Below are 25245 nucleotides of genomic sequence, written 5' to 3'. Positions count from 1 at the left end.
TATTATCACCTGGCAAAGAAACTCAATGAACTCCTAACTCCATACACTCCAAGTAAGTTTAGTCTACAATCATCAGCAGATTTCCTAGAATTGATCAAATCTACCCAGCCCGATGGAATCATCGCTTCCCTGGACGTTGAATCCCTTTTTACCAACGTCCCAGTCGACACAACCATAGGAATGATACTGGACAGAGTATACAGAGACGAGAGCACCCCCAAATTAGACATACCTGAGCCACACTTGAAAAGTCTTCTCGAAGCATGTACAAAGGAAGCCCCTTTCATCAGTCCACAAGGAGACATGTATTTACAAATAGACGGAGTAGCAATGGGCTTCCCCTTAGGAGTTTTATTTGCTAATTTTTATATGGGAACCATCGAAGATAGGGTCTTCAGTAGCAGACAAAAACCAACTGTATACTGCCGTTATGTAGATGACATATTCGTAATAGTAAAAGACACAGATGAACTAATTGACCTAAAAAGACACCTAGAGAGAGAGTCAGTACTCCGATTTACACATGAAAATAGTGAAAATAACAGTCTGCCATTCTTGGATGTACTAATAACAAAAACAGGAACCTCTTTAAGCACCAACGTATATACCAAGCCCACCAACATAGGATTATGCCTGAACGGTAGAAGTGAGTGCCCCCAAAGATACAAAACCAGTGTTCTCAATGCTTATATTCGTCGAGCGCTTACCCACTGCTCTGAATGGAGCAACGTGAGTAGAGAGTTTGAAAGAGTAACTCAGGTATTGGTGAACAACGGATATAGCAACGCGGAAATAAACGCTGCTATAAGAAGACACTTGGACCGTTGGTATAATTCAGAACCTAGAACAGAAACCACAACACCCCCAATAAAATTATATTACAAATCAACCATGCACAGTGAACATATAAAAGAGGAAAGAATAATGAAAGAAATAATCCGTAAAGGAGTAAAAAGCACTACTCCTAACCAAAACATAAACCTGATAATATTCTACAAAACCAAGAAGACTTCCGAACTCCTTATCAAAAACAGCCCGAAGCCGACGGAGAACCCTCTACAGCAGTCAAGCGTTGTATACATGTACACTTGCCCCCACGAAGGATGTAACCTTCAATGTAAGTACATAGGTATGACGTCGACCAAGCTGACGAGGCGTTTGACATGCCATCTTCAATCTGGTGCCCCTAGGAATCACATGAGACAAGCCCATGACATTACTCTAACAAGAGAAATGTTGAACAAGAATACTTGCATAATAGACAAAACCCAAGATTCAAGAAGATTACAAATTCTTGAGGCAATTCACATAAGAATAGAGCGACCTACCATGAACACCCAAATCACGGAACTATTTACTCTACCCACCATGAGAGTAAGGACAAGACAAGAACATATCGATGCCAACACAGAAGACAATGTCCAACATAACAGGCCAATTACACTGGATTAATCTTTGTGTTTAGATAGGAGATGCCTCGTATGGGCCAATAAGCCTTCTGCAGCCCCTATGTTTATCCCTTATGTATCCCCCCATGTTTTCACCTTCATTGTATTATCACCTGACCTAATGCGGGTATAAAATCAACTAGTATTGTAAGATCTGTTCACTTGAGAATGAACCATGGAGGTTCGAAACGTCGTGCAAATTATACAAATAAGTGTAATACACTCTATAGTAAATCACTTCTTTTCTTCACCTTAAAAGTACGAAAATGAGTTTTGGAGAACTCCTATTTCAATTAAGCCCTGATGCTAAGAAAATAGTTAGAGGGATAGAAGCCCTAAACCAGAAAATAATAAATACAGAATATGCGGTCATATTCAATGAAACATGTTTGAAAGAAAACCTGCTGCCAGTATACACCAATATATATATATATATATATATATATATATATATATATATATATATATATATATATATATATAATATATATATATATATAATATATATATATATATATATATATATATATATATATATATATATATATATATTTATATATATATATATATATATATATATATATCGAATATGTTTTCTCACCCTTGTATATATACATCTCATATGTTATTGTCACCATGTATATATATACATAACATATGTCTGTGACACCCTGTATATATATATATATATATATATATATATATATATATATATATATATATATATATATATATATATATATATATATATATATATATATATATATATATATATTAGTATATTTTGGTAGCAGTCTTTCCTGTAGACATATATTATTAAATATGACCGAAAAAGTAAGATTAATAATTCTAACACGAATTTTCTCAATCTTTCGTACATTACGCTTCACTGTTGGAGGTAAATCAAAAATCACTTCTCCAAAATTCATTTTAATTTCTAGTCTGACGCGACACGGGCGCGTTTCGTAAAACTTATTACATTTTCAAAGACTTCACAAATACACAACTGATTAGAACTTACGTATCTCTGATTTTTTATCTACATTTGAGTGAGGTGGGAGGGGTGATGTGGCATTAACACAAGACAGAACAAGAGGGGATATTAATATGGTATTAAAAGTATCAACACAAGACAGAACAGAAACAATGGGTATTGAATAGAAGTGTTTGTAGAAAGCCTATTGGTCCATATTTCTTGATGCTTCTATATTGGAGCAGAGTCTTGAGGTGGGTAGAATATAGTTGCACAACTATATTCTACCCACCTCAAGACTCCGCTCCAATATAGAAGCATCAAGAAATATGGACCAATAGGCTTTCTACAAACACTTCTATTCAATACCCATTGTTTCTGTTCTGTCTTGTGTTGATACTTTTAATACCCTATTAATATCCCCTCTTGTTCTGTCTTGCGTTAATGCCACATCACCCCTCCCACCTCACTCAAATGTAGATATAAAATCAGAGATACGTAAGTTCTAATCAGTTGTGTATTTGTGAAGTCTTTGAAAATGTAATAAGTTTTACGAAACGCGCCCGTGTCGCGTCAGACTAGAAATAAAAATGAATTTTGGAGAAGTGATTTTTTATTTACCTCCAACAGTGAAGCGTAATGTACGAAAGATTGAGAAAATTCGTGTTAGAATTATTAATCTTACTTTTTCGGTCATATTTAATAATATATATATATATATATATATATATATATATATATATATATATATATATATATATATATATATATATATATATATATAATATATGTTTGGCTCACCTTTCCTATCACCTTTCCTTTTCCTTTCCTTATATCACCTTTTTGCATTATTATTTTTGTATCAACCCATGTATATCTTGTAACCATCAAATGCATAATAAAGCACAAAAAATAAAAAAGGAAGGGGGTGGTAGGAGAAAAGCACACAGAAACTGTATTGGAGGGGATCTAAACATTCCCTCTAATGCGTTATGCGTGGTTTCCTCCGAGGCTATGGGTCCCCCTTCTTCCAGCTAGAGGTGGTACTCCCCCCTTATATATATATATATATATATATATATATATATATATATATATATATATATATATATATATATATATATATATATATATATATATATATTATATATATAATATATATATATATAATATATATATATATACACATAACATATGTCTGTCGCACCCTGTATATATATACATACCATATGCCTGTCCCACCCTGTATATATATATATACATACCATATGTTTGAGAGTATTGGTAAATTAGTTTGGTTATACAAAAAGTAATTCAGATTCACGCCATATTGTATATGGTACATGTTAGTAATGTTGCCTCCTGAGCATGTCGAGCTCTGGTTGCTGGGCCACGTGTACTGAGCCAGGTGTACTGGGCCACGTGTACTGGGCCAGGTGTACTGAGCCAGGTGTATTCAGCAAGGTGTACTGGACCAGGTGTACTGGACCAGGTGTACTGGGCCAGGTGTACTGGGTCAGGTGTACTGGGCCAGGTGTACTGGGCCAGGTGTACTGGACCAAGTGTACTGGACCAGGTGTATTCAGCCAGGTGTACTGGGCCAGGTGTACTGAGCCAGGTGTATTCAGCAAGGTGTACTGGTAAGGTGTACTGAGCCAGGTGTACTGGGTCAGGTATACTGAGCCAGGTGTACTGGGTCAGTTGTATTGGGTCAGGTGTACTGGGCCAAGTGTACTGAGCCAGGTGTACTGGGCCAGGTGTCCTGGGTCAGGTTTACTGAGCCAGGTGTACTGAGCCAGGTGTACTGGACCAGGTGTATTCAGTCAGGTGTACTGGACCAGGTGTACTGGGCCAGGTGTACTGGACCAGGTGTACTGGGCCAGGTGTACTGGGCCAGGTGTACTGGACCAAGTGTACTGGACCAGGTGTACTGGACCAAGTGTACTGGACCAGGTGTACTGGACCAAGTGTACTGGACCAGGTGTACTGGACCAAGTGTACTGGACCAGGTGTATTCAGTCAGGTGTACTGGACCAAGTGTATTCAGCCAGGTGTACTGGACCAAGTGTATTAAGCCAGGCGTACTAGGCCAGGTGTACTGGGTCAGGTGTACTGGACCACGTGTATTCAGCCAGGTGTACTGGGGCAGGTGTACTGGCCCAGGTGTACTGGGGCAGGTGTACTGATCCAGGCGTACTGGGCCAGGTGTACTGGGTCAGGTGTACTGGACCACGTGTATTCAGCCAGGTGTACTGGGCCAGGTGTACTGATCCAGGTTGTTATGATCTCAGCCTGCAGGAGAAACGAGTCTCCCTCCTTGAGAGTTATTCATCAAGCCTGACCTGATTAGAAGGTCTAGCAAATATTGAGGTGATAACGCATATGTAAAATAGTTGCTTGGATATGTATAACAATTTAAGATTATGGGCAATGAAGAAGATAACAGATAAATGACTGGCTAGGAGATGTGGACATTTTGCTGGAGGCGTGAGGCTCGCTTCCGGAGGGGCTTTGACCTCACTTGAGTGCCAGACATCACAGGGGAAAGCCGCGCTCCGTTCGAGCTCCCGTCAGAAGGGAACCCCTAGTGATATATCTCGAAGAGAAGAGAAGTGTGCAGACGTACCAGCTGTGGAATCGAGCTGGGAACGTTGTGGTCTCAAGTCCTGGTCGACGAGCAGATATTAAATCGCCCAGAGGCATTATTGTGGGCCGTGGAAGCGCCCTGACCAAGCCCTGTCAGAGGGATAGCGCCCTCGACTAGACAATCTGTGGTAAGCACGATATACGCCAGTTCATAGTGATTGCTTGTAGTTGGTTGTGTGCCCAGCGACAGTAGCAACGTTTATTGATAAGTTAGACATGTTTTAATAAGGCAGAAAGCCTGAAATAAGAGAGTGGAGAGGGAGGAACACGGAGCGACGTCCGTCCCCTCTAAGCACTGGCAGACGACTGAGGGAGCCCGGCTCCTGACGGAGGAAGACCCTCCCAGCGAGTGAGGACCGCTGCCAGGCGAGGTGGAGTATGGACCCGCCCAAAACAGGGGAGTCCACTCTCACTGTATGTAGAGGACAGATAGAGGTTTGAGGCAAACATATTGTGTGATTATTTTTGTTTATGTGTTAAAGGGGAACATTTTATTGGAGTGTCGATGGGTTGCAGGTTTGTCTTTGGGGAAGAAGTTGCTGAGAACTTCGAAGCCAGCACAGATGAAGTAGTTGATGAGACTCCAAGGTAGTGGAGCAGAGGACCTCGAGCTGTGAGGAGAAGCAGTGAAGAAGAGTGTCACGTGCTTCTGTAGAGGTGGTGAAGCACCATAGTTGCTCGAGGGAACTTCATGGTGTAGCAGCCAAGAGAGCTGTGGAGGACCCTAGCAGAAGGGTGAAGCACCGTAGTTGCTCAAGGAAACTTCATGATAGCAGCCTGGAGGAGCTGCAGAGGATCCTGGTAGTGAAGCCCGGAAGAACCTAAGGATATTAGAGTAGTGAACTTCCAGAGGTGGAAGGGAAGTTCTGGTGGATTACTTGTAGGGAGTTGATAGTGTTTGGTTGTCATTAGCGTGCAAGACGCAGTGAGAGGTGAGTGATTGTTGGCATTCTTATGTCAAGGAGTGTTTTATACTGAAGTTTAGAGTTGCAGGCGTAGGCTGGATTACCTACAGATGTATGCGTTCTAGGACTGATAGAGTGATCGATTGATCAGTGTTGTGTATCAATGAACATTTATACTGATATATGTTATTGCATTCAAATGTTGATTTTCTTTGTACACATTTATAGATACATATATATATTATCTTGCTGATGGTACAACAGTGTATGTAGACTTGATCAACTTAAAGAGGTTGATAGTATCAGGTGGTGAACCAGGAGATAGGATACCACTTGATAAGCTGATGATAGAGTTCTGATGATGCTGGAGTGCAGCCTGATTGTAATATTATAGAGTATAGGATTCATTATTATTATATGTGTGTATGTATTGTGTATATGCTTCGTCCAGTAAATGTATCCCAATTTGCTGGTGTTTGCCCTTGTCCTAGTGAGGCTTCCCAGAAGGTAGTAAAGAAGGAGAGAGAGAGAGAAAGAACCAAGAACCACTGCTGTGGACAGGGTAGAAGGTAATACTAATAAGTCAAAGGGGGATTGAGGAGATCATATCACCTAAGGAGAGAGTGGGGAGTCACAGCGGCTCGAGTGGGTGTGTGCACGTGACAACGAGGCTAAGTGTTGGAGCCGCATCCCCTAAATGTGTGACGTTGAGCCCCTCTCCAAGAGCCAGAAGCGCCTAGTGTGATCTCCTAGCGAGGTATAAGCACTCTACCGAGTTGTGGGTTGGGTTGTCTGCAAAGGAGGAACAACGACGACAACACCAACCAACCCACAGACTATAATAAAATTGGGGGCCTGTGTCCGGGAGAGTGAACTGACACACCCACACCCTGTCCAAGAGTGGATTTGTACACCCTTGCTGAGATAAACTGTGTGACCGCAGGTGTATACTCTCTCTCTCGGGAAGACTCACAGGACAAGATGGAGAAGGTGCAAGCATTTGTGGAGTCAGGCAAGCCTGAGGACTTGGAAGGTTGCACGAGGGATCAATTGAAGCAAATAGCAGAAAAATGTGGCATTAGGTTGAAAGCATCTAAAGTAGCTGGGATGAAGGATGAGATCCTGAGGCAGTTAAGAGCCAGAAGTGAAGCGGCAGAGCAAGGAGCCCAAAAAGGAGCTGAAAGTGGAAAGGAGGATGATGGGCAGGATGAAGTGAGATCCCAGGGATCAAGTAGGAGTAGCAAGAGTAGCCGCAGTAGCAGGAGTAGCCGGAATAGGAGCTTGGAGAGATTCCAGTTAGAGCTCCAGATGCAGCGTGAGGACAAGGAGAGACAGTTCCAGCTGGAAAAGATGAAATTAGAACTCCAGATGAAAAATGAAGCCGAGAAGGAAAAAGAAAAAACCAGGCTGGAAGTAGAAAAAGAGAAAACCAGACTGGAAGTAGAAAAAGAGAAAACCAGAGTAAGAGAACTGGAGTTGGAACAGGAGAAAGAAAAAGAAAAAGCCCAGGTCGAAAAAGAAAAAGAGAGAACAAAACAAATGCAGATAGAAGCGAATAGAACCTTGGCTGAGCAAAGGATTGAACATGGGTTGCCAGAGAGCACCACCCAGGTATTACACTCACCAGATGTTAGGGTTAGGGAGAAGGACATTCCCTTGTTTGTGCCCGAAGAGGCAGAAAGCTTTTTCGAGCATTTTGAAAAAGTAGCCAGTATCAAGGAGTGGCCACAGGAGGAATGGGCCCAGCTGGTCCAATTAAGATTGACAGGTGCAGCCAGGGAGGCATACACCCAATTGTCACTGGAAGAGTGCCAGGATTATGCCACAGTAAAGAGCAGCATATTGCGCTCATTTCAGTTAACCCCAGAAGCTTATAGGAAGCGTTTCAGAGAGATGATCAAAGTTGGAGCATGTACGTTTGCTGAGACAGCAAGGGATCTGGAAAGACGATTCCAGAAATGGATTGAGGCTGCTGGAGTTGGATCTTACGCCGACCTGAAGCAACTGATGGTCATGGAGAAGTTTTTGGAGATGATGCATCCCGAAACAAAGTTCAAGATCCAAGAAGCAGGGATAAAGGAGGTGAAAGATGCCGCAGATAGGGCGGATATGATTACTGAAGCATACAAGAGCTTAAGGGAGAACAGAGTGAGAAGCGAGGCGAGACGCAGCAATGGCAGACCCAGTGGAATCTGGGGAGGAAGAAATTATGAAAGACCCAGAAGAGTCTGGGGTGAGAAAAATTTTGATAAATGGGCAGATAAAAGTAAGTACTCTAAAACTCAGAAGAGTAGGTCGCGCACTTCATCTGAAAGTGAAGATGGAGGAACTAAACGAGAAACTAATCGTTGTCCAGGAAATCAAGAGTCCAGTAAAGCCCCACAGAGTGCAGGTAGTGTACCTGGCCTGAGGAACTCCAATACGAGTGGACAAAGTCAGAGCCACTCTGGTACATATAGAAGAGACTTTTCCCAGGTGAGGTGTTACAATTGTAACGGATTGGGTCACGTGATGCGAGATTGTAGACAGGGCAAGAGAGTTGTGACCCTGGCCATGTGTGACCCCCAAAGTAAATATACTAATGTGTTCCGAGACAAACCACAGAAGATGAACTTAGTGAACGAGAGGTATAGGCCGTTCATGAGTAAAGGTTGGATCAGTATAGGAGGCCAACCTGAGGTAGAAGTTGGTATCTTAAGGGATACCGGAGCTAATCAGAGCTTGATTACGAGAAGTCTGATTGGGAATGATCGACGGTTAGCTGGCAGGAGTAAGATGAGAGTATATGGGTTATTATCGGAGGGTGACATGCCCGTTTGTACTGTCCAGCTAAGGTCGGAATATGTGTCGGCAGAGGTGATGTTGGGAGTGTGCCCCGACATACCTGTTCCAGGAGTCCAAGTGATCCTGGGGAATGACTTGTGCGGGACAAAGGTGTTGACAAGAGTCATGGCGGAGACTGTGCCTGAGGAGTGCCCAGAAGGCCTCGGCACGTGTGGGACACCTGAGAGTGTGAACCTGACTGACATCCGAGGAGATGAGTCAGGAGACCGCCAAGCCATTGAGTACCCTGTCTCGGTAGTGACGAAGGCAGAGGTGGCCGACGAGGAAGACGCTGGAGAAGATGAGACAGTGTCGATTAAACCGGTAGAAGATATCGATGTAGATATAGCATGGCTGTTTGATGAAAGTCCAGCCCAGAAAAATTAAGTCTCGGTGAGGTCAAAAGTGAAGATGGCCCAGCCGAAGAAGAATCATGTGAAGAGAGCGGACCTGAGTAGAGCCCAGACTGCTGAAATTATGAGTCGGAAGGCGAATGCAACTGTGCTGAGTAGGAATGAGGAAAGATGTGGACAGACTGAGGACGGGAGTAGGGCGTCACGTTGTCCTCGAGCACAGAGGCATATGGATAGTGGAGTTAAGTTGTTTGAGATGTCAAGAGTTGACATGTTCCACAGGAAACGTGAAGAAAAGATAGTGAAGAAGAGTAATAGCCGAGAAAATGAGAGGAGAAGAGACAGTATGTGTGGAGAGATGTTTACGAGCACTCTAGGAGAGGTAGAGCAACATGTACAGTCGAGTGCTGTTGGTTGTAGTACAGTGCTCGAGGAAACGTTTAGGGAACGAAGAAGAGTTGAAGGAGAAGAAAGGGAATTGTACAAAGGTGAGAGATGTGGGAAGAGGATGATGATGCAAGCATGGATGAATAGTAGAAAGCCGAGGACTCGATGGAAGTCAAACAGGATGATATCTCGGATAAATGAGGAGACGAAAGGGAGGATCGTCGGTGAAGACGAGGGAGTGAAGTATGATGACAGGAGACGAAAGTATAATGGCAGTAGATGGAAGTGTGAAGACGACAGAGGAGGTACAGACAGTAAATGTCTGACTCTGGACGAGAAGAGAAGACGAGGAAATGGAGGGTGGAAACAATAAGTAGAGTGGACCGATGGAGTGCAGGCGTCCAAGGAGGACAGCCTAGCCAAGAGGTGCCAGAGAGGTCAGATCGTTTGTGAGAAGAACATGTTCCTGGAGAGTTGTGAGCCGGATGTGCAAGGTGCAACGAACTAATTGTAGACTCCTAAGGGAGTACGTAAGCAGATCAACCGGTCGAACCAATCGGTTGAAGAACGAGACAGTGTGGTGGCGGATGTATTATTCCGAGCTTTGCCACTGGAATAACTCTCAAAAATAAGGGGAGGGGAGTGTTATGATCTCAGCCTGCAGGAGAAACGAGTCTCCCTCCTTGAGAGTTATTCATCAAGCCTGACCTGATTAGAAGGTCTAGCAAATATTGAGGTGATAACGCATATGTAAAATAGTTGCTTGGATATGTATAACAATTTAAGATTATGGGCAATGAAGAAGATAACAGATAAATGACTGGCTAGGAGATGTGGACATTTTGCTGGAGGCGTGAGGCTCGCTTCCGGAGGGGCTTTGACCTCACTTGAGTGCCAGACATCGCAGGGGAAAGCCGCGCTCCGTTCGAGCTCCCGTCAGAAGGGAACCCCTAGTGATATATCTCGAAGAGAAGAGAAGTGTGCAGACGTACCAGCTGTGGAATCGAGCTGGGAACGTTGTGGTCTCAAGTCCTGGTCGACGAGCAGATATTAAATCGCCCAGAGGCATTATTGTGGGCCGTGGAAGCGCCCTGACCAAGCCCTGTCAGAGGGATAGCGCCCTCGACTAGACAGTCTGTGGTAAGCACGATATACGCCAGTTCATAGTGATTGCTTGTAGTTGGTCGTGTGCCCAGCGACAGTAGCAACGTTTATTGATAAGTTAGACATGTTTTAATAAGGCAGAAAGCCTGAAATAAGAGAGTGGAGAGGGAGGAACACGGAGCGACGTCCGTCCCCTCTGAGCGCTGGCAGACGACTGAGGGAACCCGGCTCCTGACGGAGGAAGACCCTCCCAGCGAGTGAGGACCGCCGCCAGGCGAGGTGGAGTATGGACCCGCCCAAAACGGGGGAGTCCACTCTCACTGTATGTAGAGGACAGATAGAGGTTTGAGGCAAACATATTGTGTGATTATTTTTGTTTATGTGTTAAAGGGGGAAACATTTTTATTGGAGTGTCGATGGGTTGCAGGTTTGTCTTTGGGGAAGAAGTTGCTGAGAACTTCGAAGCCAGCACAGATGAAGTAGTTGATGAGACTCCAAGGTAGTGGAGCAGAGGACCTCGAGCTGTGAGAAGAAGCAGTGAAGAAGAGTGTCACGTGCTTCTGTAGAGGTGGTGAAGCACCATAGTTGCTCGAGGGAACTTCATGGTGTAGCAGCCAAGAGAGCTGTGGAGGACCCTAGCAGAAGGGTGAAGCACCGTAGTTGCTCAAGGAAACTTCATGATAGCAGCCTGGAGGAGCTGCAGAGGATCCTGGTAGTGAAGCCCGGAAGAACCTAAGGATATTAGAGTAGTGAACTTCCAGAGGTGGAAGGGAAGTTCTGGTGGATTACTTGTAGGGAGTTGATAGTGTTTGGTTGTCATTAGCGTGCAAGACGCAGTGAGAGGTGAGTGATTGTTGGCATTCTTATGTCAAGGAGTGTTTTATACTGAAGTTTAGAGTTGCAGGCGTAGGCTGGATTACCTACAGATGTATGCGTTCTAGGACTGATAGAGTGATCGATTGATCAGTGTTGTGTATCAATGAACATTTATACTGATATATGTTATTGCATTCAAATGTTGATTTTCTTTGTACACATTTATAGATACATATATATATTATCTTGCTGATGGTACAACAGTGTATGTAGACTTGATCAACTTAAAGAGGTTGATAGTATCAGGTGGTGAACCAGGAGATAGGATACCACTTGATAAGCTGATGATAGAGTTCTGATGATGCTGGAGTGCAGCCTGATTGTAATATTATAGAGTATAGGATTCATTATTATTATATGTGTGTATGTATTGTGTATATGCTTCGTCCAGTAAATGTATCCCAATTTGCTGGTGTTTGCCCTTGTCCTAGTGAGGCTTCCCAGAAGGTAGTAAAGAAGGAGAGAGAGAGAGAAAGAACCAAGAACCACTGCTGTGGACAGGGTAGAAGGTAATACTAATAAGTCAAAGGGGGATTGAGGAGATCATATCACCTAAGGAGAGAGTGGGGAGTCACAGCAGCTCGAGTGGGTGTGTGCACGTGACAACGAGGCTAAGTGTTGGAGCCGCATCCCCTAAATGTGTGACGTTGAGCCCCTCTCCAAGAGCCAGAAGCGCCTAGTGTGATCTCCTAGCGAGGTATAAGCACTCTACCGAGTTGTGGGTTGGGTTGTCTGCAAAGGAGGAACAACGACGACAACACCAACCAACCCACAGACTATAATAAGGTTTACTGGGCCAGGTGTACTGAGCCAGGTGTATGGCTCACGTGTGTAATCATACCTGAAACTGGTCTCGCTTGTCCTGAACTCTGTTGGGCTGCAGGAAGTAGTGCACATTCTTGTAGATGAGTGTGTTGTTATGTGTGCACCTCACAAGTATACCGTCCTCCTGTATGGCAGTCTCCCACCTTGTTATGGGAATAACGCTTTCCTTCACCCTGAAAAACAGATCATTCAATTAATGAAAGATTCAAATAATTAGCGATGTTATTATTTGTGTTTATTTGTAGATGAGGCGGTAGTGCTGCTCAGGTGAGAACAGGTGACCTGCACCACACTCCGTCATCGTAACATTCTTAAGACCACGGCTCAATCCAGCCTCTTGTTTACATAACCCAGCCTCTTGGTTACATAACACAGCCTCTTGTTTACATAATTCAGCCTCTTGTTTACATAACACAGCCTCTTGTTTACATAATTCAGCCTCTTGTTTACATAACACAGCCTCTTGTTTACATAATTCAGCCTCTTGTTTACATAACCCAGCCTCTTGTTTACATAACACAGCCTCTTGTTTACATAATTCAGCCTCTTGTTTACATAACACAGCCTCTTGTTTACATAATTCAGCCTCTTGTTTACATAACCCAGCCTCTTGTTTACATAACTCAGCCTCTTGTTTACATAACCCAGCCTCTTGTTTACATAACCCAGCCTCTTGTTTACATAACACAGCCTCTTGTTTACATAATTCAGCCTCTTGTTTACATAACCCAGCCTCTTGTTTACATAACTCAGCCTCTTGTTTACATAACCCAGCCTCTTGTTTACATAACTCAGCCTCTTGTTTACATAACACAGCCTCTTGTTTACTTAACTCAGCCTCTTGTTTACATAACACAGCCTCTTGTTTACATAATTCAGTCTCTTGTTTACATAATTCAGCCTCTTGTTTACATAACACAGCCTCTTGTTTACATAATTCAACCTCTTGTTTACATAACACAGCCTCTTGTTTACATAACACAGCCTCTTGTTTACATAATTCAGCCTCTTGTTTACATAACACAGCCTCTTGTTTACATAACACAGCCTCTTGTTTACATAACACAGCCTCTTGTTTACATAATTCAGCCTCTTGTTTACATAACCCAGCCTCTTGTTTACATAACACAGCCTCTTGTTTACATAATTCAGCCTCTTGTTTACATAACACAGCCTCTTGTTTACATAATTCAGCCTCTTGTTTACATAACCCAGCCTCTTGTTTACATAACTCAGCCTCTTGTTTACATAACCCAGCCTCTTGTTTACATAACCCAGCCTCTTGTTTACATAACACAGCCTCTTGTTTACATAATTCAGCCTCTTGTTTACATAACCCAGCCTCTTGTTTACATAACTCAGCCTCTTGTTTACATAACCCAGCCTCTTGTTTACATAACTCAGCCTCTTGTTTACATAACACAGCCTCTTGTTTACTTAATTCAGCCTCTTGTTTACATAACACAGCCTCTTGTTTACATAATTCAGTCTCTTGTTTACATAATTCAGCCTCTTGTTTACATAACACAGCCTCTTGTTTACATAATTCAGCCTCTTGTTTACATAACACAGCCTCTTGTTTACATAACCCCGCCTCTTGTTTACATAACACAGCCTCTTGTTTACATAATTCAGCCTCTTGTTTACATAACACAGCCTCTTGTTTACATAATTCAGCCTCTTGTTTACATAATTCAGCCTCTTGTTTACATAACACAGCCTCTTGTTTACATAATTCAGCCTCTTGTTTACATAACACAGCCTCTTGTTTACATAATCCAGCCTCTTGTTTACATAACTCAGCCTCTTGTTTACATAACCCAGCCTCTTGTTTACATAACTCAGCCTCTTGTTTACATAACACAGCCTCTTGTTTACTTAATTCAGCCTCTTGTTTACATAACACAGCCTCTTGTTTACATAATTCAGTCTCTTGTTTACATAATTCAGCCTCATATTTACATAACACAGCCTCTTGTTTACATAATTCAACCTCTTGTTTACATAACACAGCCTCTTGTTTACATAACACAGCCTCTTGTTTACATAATTCAGCCTCTTGTTTACATAACACAGCCTCTTGTTTACATAACCCCGCCTCTTGTTTACATAACACAGCCTCTTGTTTACATAATTCAGCCTCTTGTTTACATAACACAGCCTCTTGTTTACATAATTCATCCTCTTGTTTACATAATTCAGCCTCTTGTTTACATAACACAGCCTCTTGTTTACATAATTTAGCCTCTTGTTTACATAACACAGCCTCTTGTTTACATAATTCAGCCTCTTGTTTACATAATACAGCCTCTTGTTTACATAACTCAGCCTCTTGTTTACATAACTCAGCCTCTTGTTTACATAACACAGCCTCTTGTTTACATAACTCAGCCTCTTGTTTACATAACTCAACCTCTTGTTTACATAACTCAGCCTCTTGTTTACATAACACAGCCTCTTGTTTACATAACTCAGCCTCTTGTTTACATAACTCAGCCTCTTGTTTACATAGTACTTTCTATAACTATGTGGCCCATCATTCAAATATTTACGTGATGGTAAAAAAAAGTAGAATTTTCTGTTGTTTATTTTGTAGAGTCCGGGAAAAAAAACTAAAACCAAACTTAAATATTCTAGGCCTAATATATGACATACTTGTACCACATTAGGCCTCATATAATGTGTATTGTTAGGTCAGGCTGGGTTTCATTATCAATATATATATATATATATATATATATATATATATATATATATATATATATATATATATATATATATATTATTAAATATGACCGAAAAAGTAAGATTAATAATTCTAACACGAATTTTCTCAATCTTTCGTACATTACGCTTCACTGTTGGAGGTAAATAAAAAATCACTTCTCCAAAATTCATTTTTATTTCTAGTCTGACACGACACGGGCGCGTTTCGTAAAACTTATTACATTTTCAAAGACTTCACTAATACACAACTGATTAGAACTTGCGTTTCTCTGATTTTATATCTACATTTGAGTGAGGTGGGAAGGGTGATGTGGCATTAACACAAGACAGAACAATAGGGGATATTAATAGGGTATTAAAAGTATCAACACAAGACAGAACAGAAACAATGGGTATTGAATAGAAGTGTTTGTAGAAAGCCTATTGGTCCATATTTCTTGATGCTTCTATATTGGAGCGGAGTCTTGAGGTGGGTAGAATATAGTTGTGCAATAATTGGCTGTTGATTGCTGGTGTTGACTTCTTGATGTGTAGTGCCTCGCAAACGTCAAGCCGCCTGCTATCGCTGTATCTATCGATGATTTCTGTGTTGTTTACTAGGATTTCTCTGGCGATGGTTTGGTTATGGGAAGAGATTATATGTTCCTTAATGGAGCCCTGTTGCTTATGCATCGTTAAACGCCTAGAAAGAGATGTTGTTGTCTTGCCTATATACTGGGTTTTTTGGAGCTTACAGTCCCCAAGTGGGCATTTGAAGGCATAGACGACGTTAGTCTCTTTTAAAGCGTTCTGTTTTGTGTCTGGAGAGTTTCTCATGAGTAGGCTGGCCGTTTTTCTGGTTTTATAGTAAATCGTCAGTTGTATCCTCTGATTTTTGTCTGTAGGGATAACGTTTCTATTAACAATATCTTTCAGGACCCTTTCCTCCGTTTTATGAGCTGTGGAAAAGAAGTTCCTGTAAAATAGTCTAATAGGGGGTATAGGTGTTGTGTTAGTTGTCTCTTCGGAGGTTGCATGGCTTTTCACTTTCCTTCTTATGATGTCTTCGATGAAACCATTGGAGAAGCCGTTATTGACTAGGACCTGCCTTACCCTACAGAGTTCTACGTCGACTTGCTTCCATTCTGAGCTGTGGCTGAGAGCACGGTCGACGTATGCGTTAACAACACTCCTCTTGTACCTGTCAGGGCAGTCGCTGTTGGCATTTAGGCACATTCCTATGTTTGTTTCCTTAGTGTAGACTGCAGTGTGGAAACCTCCGCCCTTTTCCATGACTGTTACATCTAGAAAAGGCAGCTTCCCATCCTTTTCCGTCTCGTAAGTGAAACGCAGCACGGAACTCTGCTCAAATGCCTCCTTCAGCTCCTGCAGATGTCTGACATCAGGTACCTGTGTAAAAATGTCGTCAACATACCTGCAGTATATGGCCGGTTTCAAGTTCATGTCGACTAAGACTTTTTGCTCGATGGTACCCATGTAGAAGTTTGCAAACAGGACACGCAAACTTCTACATGGGTAGAAGTTTGTTTGCAAACTTCTACATGGGTACCATCGAGCAAAAAGTCTTAGTCGACATGAACTTGAAACCGGCCATATACTGCAGGTATGTTGACGACATTTTCACACAGGTACCTGATGTCAGACATCTGCAGGAGCTGAAGGAGGCATTTGAGCAGATTTCCGTGCTGCGTTTCACTTACGAGACGGAAAAGGATGGGAAGCTGCCTTTTCTAGATGTAACAGTCATGGAAAAGGGCGGAGGTTTCCACACTGCAGTCTACACTAAGGAAACAAACATAGGAATGTGCCTAAATGCCAACAGCGACTGCCCTGACAGGTACAAGAGGAGTGTTGTTAACGCATACGTCGACCGTGCTCTCAGCCACAGCTCAGAATGGAAGCAAGTCGACGTAGAACTCTGTAGGGTAAGGCAGGTCCTAGTCAATAACAGCTTCTCCAATGGTTTCATCGAAGACATCATAAGAAGGAAAGTGAAAAGCCATGCAACCTCCGAAGAGACAACTAACACAACACCTATACCCCCTATTAGACTATTTTACAGGAACTTCTTTTCCACAGCTCATAAAACGGAGGAAAGGGTCCTGAAAGATATTGTTAATAGAAACGTTATCCCTACAGACAAAAATCAGAGGATACAACTGACGATTTACTATAAAACCAGAAAAACGGCCAGCCTACTCATGAGAAACTCTCCAGACACAAAACAGAACGCTTTAAAAGAGACTAACGTCGTCTATGCCTTCAAATGCCACTTGGGGACTGTAAGCTCCAAAAAACCCAGTATATAGGCAAGACAACAACATCTCTTTCTAGGCGTTTAACGATGCATAAGTAACAGGGCTCCATTAAGGAACATGTAATCTCTTCCCATAACCAAACCATCGCCAGAGAAATCCTAGTAAACAACACAGAAATCATCGATAGATACAGCGATAGCAGGCGGCTTGACGTTTGCGAGGCACTACACATCAAGAAGTCAACACCAGCAATCAACAGCCAATTATTGCACAACTATATTCTACCCACCTCAAGACTCCGCTCCAATATAGAAGCATCAAGAAATATGGACCAATAGGCTTTCTACAAACACTTCTGTTCAATACCCATTGTTTCTGTTCTGTCTTGTGTTGATACTTTTAATACCCTATTAATATCCCCTATTGTTCTGTCTTGTGTTAATGCCACATCACCCTTCCCACCTCACTCAAATGTAGATATAAAATCAGAGAAACGCAAGTTCTAATCAGTTGTGTATTTGTGAAGTCTTTGAAAATGTAATAAGTTTTACGAAACGCGCCCGTGTCGCGTCAGACTAGAAATAAAAATGAATTTTGGAGAAGTGATTTTTTATTTACCTCCAACAGTGAAGCGTAATGTACGAAAGATTGAGAAAATTCGTGTTAGAATTATTAATCTTACTTTTTCGGTCATATTTAATAATATATGTCTACAGGAAAGACTGCTACCAAAATATAAATATATATATATATATATATATATATATATATATATATATATATATATATATATATATATATATATATATATAAATATATATATATATATATATATATATATATATATATATATATATATATATATATGTCGTACCTAGTAGCCAGAACGCACTTCTCAGCCTACTATGCAAGGTCCGATTTGCCTAATAAGCCAAGTTTTCCTGAATTAATATATTTTCTCTAATTTTTTTCTTATGAAATGATAAAGCTACCCATTTCATTATGTATGAGGACAATTTTTTTTATTATAGTTAAAATTGACGTAGATATATGACCGAACCTAACCAACCCTACCTAACCTAATCTATCTTTATAGGTTAGGTTAGGTTAGGTAGCCGAAAAAGTTAGGTTAGGTTAGGTTAGGTAGGTTAGGTAGTCGAAAAACAATTAATTCATGAAAACTTGGCTTATTAGGCAAATCCGGCCTTGCATAGTAGGCTGAGAAGTGCGTTCTGGCTACTAGGTACGACATATATATATATATATATATAATCTAAATTGCTCTACTAATACTAATACTAATATTAAATACTACTAATACTATACTAATTGCTCTACCAGCCTTCCTTTCCTCCTCCCACGCATCGCACGACCTCGTCAGAGATATGTTACCTGCAACCCTGAGAGATTCAGCAGGAATACACGATCCTGCTTTCACTGAATGTTCAAATCAGTGGGATGTTCTTGCAGCCCCAGCAACCATTATAGAGCCAACAAAACAACACAAACAGTCTGGCTGGGACCACCTTCTAGTGGAAAAAGTAGCTGATGCCATGCTCTGCACCGCAACATCAGACAAGGAGAAAGCCCGCCTCAGAGCAGTGCGTGCCCCCCATGCAGGAGACTTTCTCCTGGCAGTACCCATGTCAGCAATGGGCACGCGCCTAGATCCAGAATCCCTTCGTGTATCAGTGGCCCTCCGCCTTGGTGCCCCAATTCACACTGAATACAAGTGTATTTGCAACAGGGTGGAAGCAGACCAATACGGACTGCATGGGTTGCATTGCGGAAGCACAAAGGGCTGGCATGCAAGACACAACGAGGTCAATGACATCATCAAGAGAATCCTCGTTTCAGCTAGGTGCCCAGCGGAGAGAGAACCTCGCATCCTAGTGGTCCAAAACCCGGATTTCCCCGCACTTCGCCCTGATGGCATCACCATATACTCATGGAAGGAGGGTAGACAGTTGGTGTGGGATTACACATGTGTATCCACCCTGGCTGACACCTATGTACACTTCGGAGCTGATCAAGCAGGTGGGGCGGCCAACCACAGGGAAACAGCAAAATCACTCAAGTACTGGAGACTGGAGGGTCAATACCTCTTTGTTCTCATAGCATCTGAGACGCATGGCCCCTGGGGCAAGAGTGCCTTGGGATTTCTCAAGGAATTGGGTTCGAAGCACATTGACGTCACCAGAGACCCAAGGGCTTCCAGTTTTTTGTTTCAGCGCCTCAGTGTGGCGATCCAGAGGGGAAATGCTTGCGTCCTCGGTTCCTGTCCGGAAGCGGAGGAGCTTCAAGAGATCCATAACCTTTAGGCATTTGTCTTGTATGTTTTGTAACCTTTAAATACACAATAAAGCAAAAAAAAAAAAAAAAAAAAAAAAAAAAAGGAAGGGGGTGGTAGGAGAAAAGCACACAGAAACTGTATTGGAGGGGACCTACATTCCCTCCATGTTTTTTAAATTTTCATATGATATGATAAAGGTATCCATTTCATTATGTATGAGTTAATTTTCTTAACTTTGAGTTAAAACTAAGGTAGATATATGACCAAACCTGACTAACCTAATCCAACCTATCTTAACCTCACCTAAACTAACACAATTAAGTCAATAATGTTTGTCCATAATATAAAATAATATTAATGATTCAAATAAACTAATTGGAAACAATTAATTGGAAATAAAGAAAATCACATTACCATCAACAGTGAAAAGAAACATAAGAAAGATAGAGAAAATTCGTGTTAGAATTATTAATCTTACTTTTTCGGTCATATTTAATAATATATATATATATATATATATTATTATATATATATATATATATATATATATATATATATATATATATATACAACTATATATATATATATATATATATATATATATATATATATATACAACTATATATTATATAGTTGTATATATATATATATATATATATATATATATATATATATATACAACTTTAGAACACTTTCCCACCAGGAGACTCGAACCCTAGCCAGCACAGAAGCCTTCCAGCAACTGGCATAACAGGTACGCCTTAACCCGCTTCACCACCTACTCAGACCCTTAAAAGAGATGGTAATTTCGGAGTATTTAAATACACCAAAGATCACCACCTCCCAAGAGCACTAGAGCAAGTGAGGGGTCATTTATACGTTTATTTCATCAAGTCCCTGATAATATGGGAAGACACAGTGTCTATGCTTAAGGCACAACTCTCCTAAACACGAGAGTGAAGTATACAACTTTAGAACACTTTCCCACCAGGAGACTCGAACCCTAGCCAGCACAGAAGCCTTCCAGCAACTGGCATAACAGGTACGCCTTAACCCGCTCCACCACCTACTCAGACCCTTAAAAGAGATGGTAATTTCGGAGTATTTAAATACACCAAAGATCACCACCTCCCAAGAGCACTAGAGCAAGTGAGGGGTCATTTATACGTTTATTTCATCAAGTCCCTGTTAATATGGGAAGACACAGTGTCTATGCTTAAGGCACAACTCTCCTAAACACGAGAGTGAAGTATACAACTTTAGAACACTTTCCCACCAGGAGACTCGAACCCTAGCCAGCACAGAAGCCTTCCAGCAACTGGCATAACAGGTACGCCTTAACCCGCTCCACCACCTACTCAGACCCTTAAAAGAGATGGTAATTTCGGAGTATTTAAATACACCAAAGATCTCCACCTCCCAAGAGCACTAGAGCAAGTGAGGAGTCATTTATACGTTTATTTCATCAAGTCCCTGTTAATATGGGAAGACACAGTGTCTATGCTTAAGGCACAACTCTCCTAAACACGAGAGTGAAGTATACAACTTTAGAACACTTTCCCACCAGGAGACTCGAACCCTAGCCAGCACAGAAGCCTTCCAGCAACTGGCATAACAGGTACGCCTTAACCCGCTCCACCACCTACTCAGACCCTTAAAAGAGATGGTAATTTCGGAGTATTTAAATACACCAAAGATCACCACCTCCCAAGAGCACTAGAGCAAGTGAGGGGTCATTTATTCGTTTATTTCATCAAGTCCCTGTTAATATGGGAAGACACAGTGTCTATGCTTAAGGCACAACTCTCCTAAACACGAGAGTGAAGTATACAACTTTAGAACACTTTCCCACCAGGAGACTCGAACCCTAGCCAGCACAGAAGCCTTCCAGCAACTGGCATAACAGGTACGCCTTAACCCGCTCCACCACCTACTCAGACCCTTAAAAGAGATGGTAATTTCGGAGTATTTAAATACACCAAAGATCACCACCTCCCAAGAGCACTAGAGCAAGTGAGGGGTCATTTATACGTTTATTTCATCAAGTCCCTGATAATATGGGAAGACACAGTGTCTATGCTTAAGGCACAACTCTCCTAAACACGAGAGTGAAGTATACAACTTTAGAACACTTTCCCACCAGGAGACTCGAACCCTAGCCAGCACAGAAGCCTTCCAGCAACTGGCATAACAGGTACGCCTTCTGGGGTGTGAGTTTTCATTCGCATATAGTCCTGGGGACCATTCAGGCTTGTTTGCATTTGTGTTCCTCACATGTGCCCCAAAGAATGAGGTGATTTGGTGAAATGCTATGCTCAAGATTACCATCCGAGTTGCCGTCGGGGAAGTGGCTCAAATAGCCTCGGCTATCACTTCCTTTTGACGGCCGTGATGGTCAAGTGGATTAAGGCGCCCTGTAGTTACCAGTTGCGTTGCTCCTGGGAGTATGGGTTCGAGTCACTTCTGGGGTGTGAGTTTTCATTCGCATATAGTCCTGGGGACCATTCAGGCTTGTTTGCATTTGTGTTCCTCACGTGTGCCCCAAAGAATGAGGTGATTTGGTGAAATGCTATGCCCAAGATTACCATCCGAGTTGCCGTCGGGGAAGTGGCTCAAATAGCCTCGGCTATCACTTCCTTTTGACGGCCGTGATGGTCAAGTGGATTAAGGCGCCCTGTAGTTACCAGTTGCGTTGCTCCTGGGAGTATGGGTTCGAGTCACTTCTGGGGTGTGAGTTTTCATTCGCATATAGTCCTGGGGACCATTCAGGCTTGTTTGCATTTGTGTTCCTCACGTGTGCCCCAAAGAATGAGGTGATTTGGTGAAATGCTATGCCCAAGATTACCATCCGAGTTGCCGTCGGGGAAGTGGCTCAAATAGCCTCGGCTATCACTTCCTTTTGACGGCCGTGATGGTCAAGTGGATTAAGGCGCCCTGTAGTTACCAGTTGCGTTGCTCCTGGGAGTATGGGTTCGAGTCACTTCTGGGGTGTGAGTTTTCATTCGCATATAGTCCTGGGGACCATTCAGGCTTGTTTGCATATATATATATATATATATATATATATATATATATATATATATATATATATATATATTTAATTGCCTGTGTTTAAGTGCTTCTGTAATTGCCTCGAATCGAGGCAATTACAGAAGCACCATACTGTCCCCCGAGCTCAAAGCGGCAGCTAAAAGCCTTGTGAGAACAAGGAGATAGTTGTCAGGAGAGGTGACAAGTCGCCAATATATGTCATTCTTAAAAAAGACGAATATCTGGCGAAAATGAACCTCATACTCTCTGACCAAACCAAATTCCAAAGGGTAACGAAGGACACTACAGCTGAATTGAAAGCAAAGGTCAACAAACTGATTGAAACTGTGAACGCCAAGAAATCCGGACTCCACCTGCCAAAGATCATTGGGGAATATAAACCTGGATATGCGTATGGAAATGTCAAGACACATAAGCCTGGAAACCCACTTCGGCCAATCATTAGCCAGATACCCACACCCACGTACAGACTGGCGAAGCGACTCAACGGCCTGCTGACCCCTTATGTCCCTTGCACCTTCAGCCTGAAGTCTCCAAAAGAATTTGTTGACTTACTGCGGGGCACACGGGCCACAGGGATAAGAGCCTCGTTGGATGTAGAATCACTGTTCACCAACGTACCTGTGGACGAGACAATCGGGATGATAGCCGACAGAGTGTATCGTGATCCAGCCTGTACTCCTCTTGACATACCAGAGAATATTCTAAGGAAACTACTCCAAGCTTGTACTAAAGAGGCACCCTTCTTGAGCCCAGATGGGCACATGTATAAGCAAGTAGATGGGGTCGCCATGGGTTCTCCCCTAGGTGTCCTGTTTGCAAACTTCTACATGGGTACCATCGAGCAAAAAGTCTTAGTCGACATGAACTTGAAACCGGCCATATACTGCAGGTATGTTGACGACATTTTTACACAGGTACCTGATGTCAGACATCTGCAGGAGCTGAAGGAGGCGTTTGAGCAGAGTTCCGTGCTGCGTTTCACTTACGAGATGGAAAAGGATGGGAAGCTGCCCTTTCTAGATGTAACAGTCATGGAAAAGAGCGGAGGTTTCCACACTGCAGTCTACACTAAGGAAACGAACATAGGAATGTGCCTAAATGCCAGCAGCGACTGCCCAGACAGGTACAAGAGGAGTGTTGTTAACGCATATGTCGACCGTGCTCTCAGCCACAGCTCAGAATGGAAGCAAGTCGACGAAGAACTCTGTAGGGTAAGGCAGGTCCTAGTCAACAACGGCTTCTCCAATGGTTTCGTCGAAGACATCATAAGAAGAAAAGTGAAACGCCATGCAACCTCTGAAGAGACAACTAACACAACACCTATACCCCCTATTAGACTATTTTACAGGAACTTCTTTTCCACAGCTCATAAAACGGAGGAAAGGGTCCTGAAAGATATTGTTAATAGAAACGTTATCCCTACAGACAAAAATCAGAGGATACAACTGACGATTTACTATAAAACCAGAAAAACGGCCAGCCTACTCATGAGAAACTCTCCAGACACAAAGCAGAACGCTTTAAAAGAGACCAACGTCGTCTATGCCTTCAAATGCCCTCTTGGGGATTGTAAGCTCCAAAAAACCCAGTATATAGGCAAGACAACAACATCTCTTTCTAAGCGTTTAACGATGCATAAGCAACAGGGCTCCATTAAGGAACATATAATCTCTTCCCACAACCAAACCATCGCCAGAGAAATCCTAGTAAACAACACAGAAATCATCGATAGATACAGCGATAGCAGGCGGCTTAACGTTTGCGAGGCACTACACATTAAAAAGTCAACACCAGCAATCAACAGCCAATTAATGCACAACTATATTCTACCCACCTCAAGACTCCGCTCCAATATAGAAGCATCAAGAAATATGGACCAATAGGCTTTCTACAATCACTTCCATTCAATACCCATGGTTTCGTGTTCTGTCTTGTGTTGATGAAATTAATACCCTATTAATGCCACCTCACCCCATCCACCTCACTCAAATGTAGATATAAACAAATCGGAGATATGTAAGTTCTATTCAGTTGTGTATATAAAGTCTTTGAAAATGTAATAAGTTTTACGAAACGCGCTCAAGTGTCGCGTCAGACTAGAAATAAAAATGAATTTTGGAGAATTGATTTTTGAATTACCACCAACAGTGAAAATAAATGTACGAAAGATTGAGAAAATTTGTGTTAGAATTATTAATCTTACTTTTTCGGTCATATTTAATATATATATATATATATATATATATATATATATATATATATATATATATATATATATATATATATATATATATATATATATATATATATATATATATATATATATGTCGTACCTAGTAGCCAGAACGCACTTCTCAGCCTACTATGCAAGGCCAGATTTGCCTAATAAGCCAAGTTTTCATGAATTAATTGTTTTTCGACTACCTAACCTACCTAACCTAACTTTTTCGGCTACCTAACCTAACCTAACCTACAAAGATAGGTTAGGTTAGGTTAGGTAGGGTTGGTTAGGTTCGGTCATATATCTACGTTAATTTTAACTCCAATAAAATAAAATTGACCTCATACATAAT

General features: G+C 41.9%; 1 protein-coding gene across 5 annotated transcripts in view; it reads right to left on the bottom strand.

Moving 5' to 3' along the window:
- LOC123767559 (uncharacterized) overlaps window positions 1-25245 on the bottom strand; it is a 456074-nt gene that overhangs the window by 117120 nt on the left and 313709 nt on the right. For all 5 annotated transcript variants that reach the window (XM_045757296.2, XM_045757294.2, XM_045757300.2 and 2 more), the window contains one exon: window positions 12357-12513. In XM_045757296.2, coding sequence (XP_045613252.2) covers window positions 12357-12513 — 157 coding nt within the window. The remainder of the gene's footprint in view (window positions 1-12356; window positions 12514-25245) is intronic.

This window comes from Procambarus clarkii, chromosome 67 (assembly GCF_040958095.1).
Source record: "Procambarus clarkii isolate CNS0578487 chromosome 67, FALCON_Pclarkii_2.0, whole genome shotgun sequence".
In the NCBI taxonomy this organism is placed as follows: domain Eukaryota; kingdom Metazoa; phylum Arthropoda; class Malacostraca; order Decapoda; family Cambaridae; genus Procambarus; species Procambarus clarkii.
This window is presented reverse-complemented; position numbering and strand designations above follow the sequence as displayed.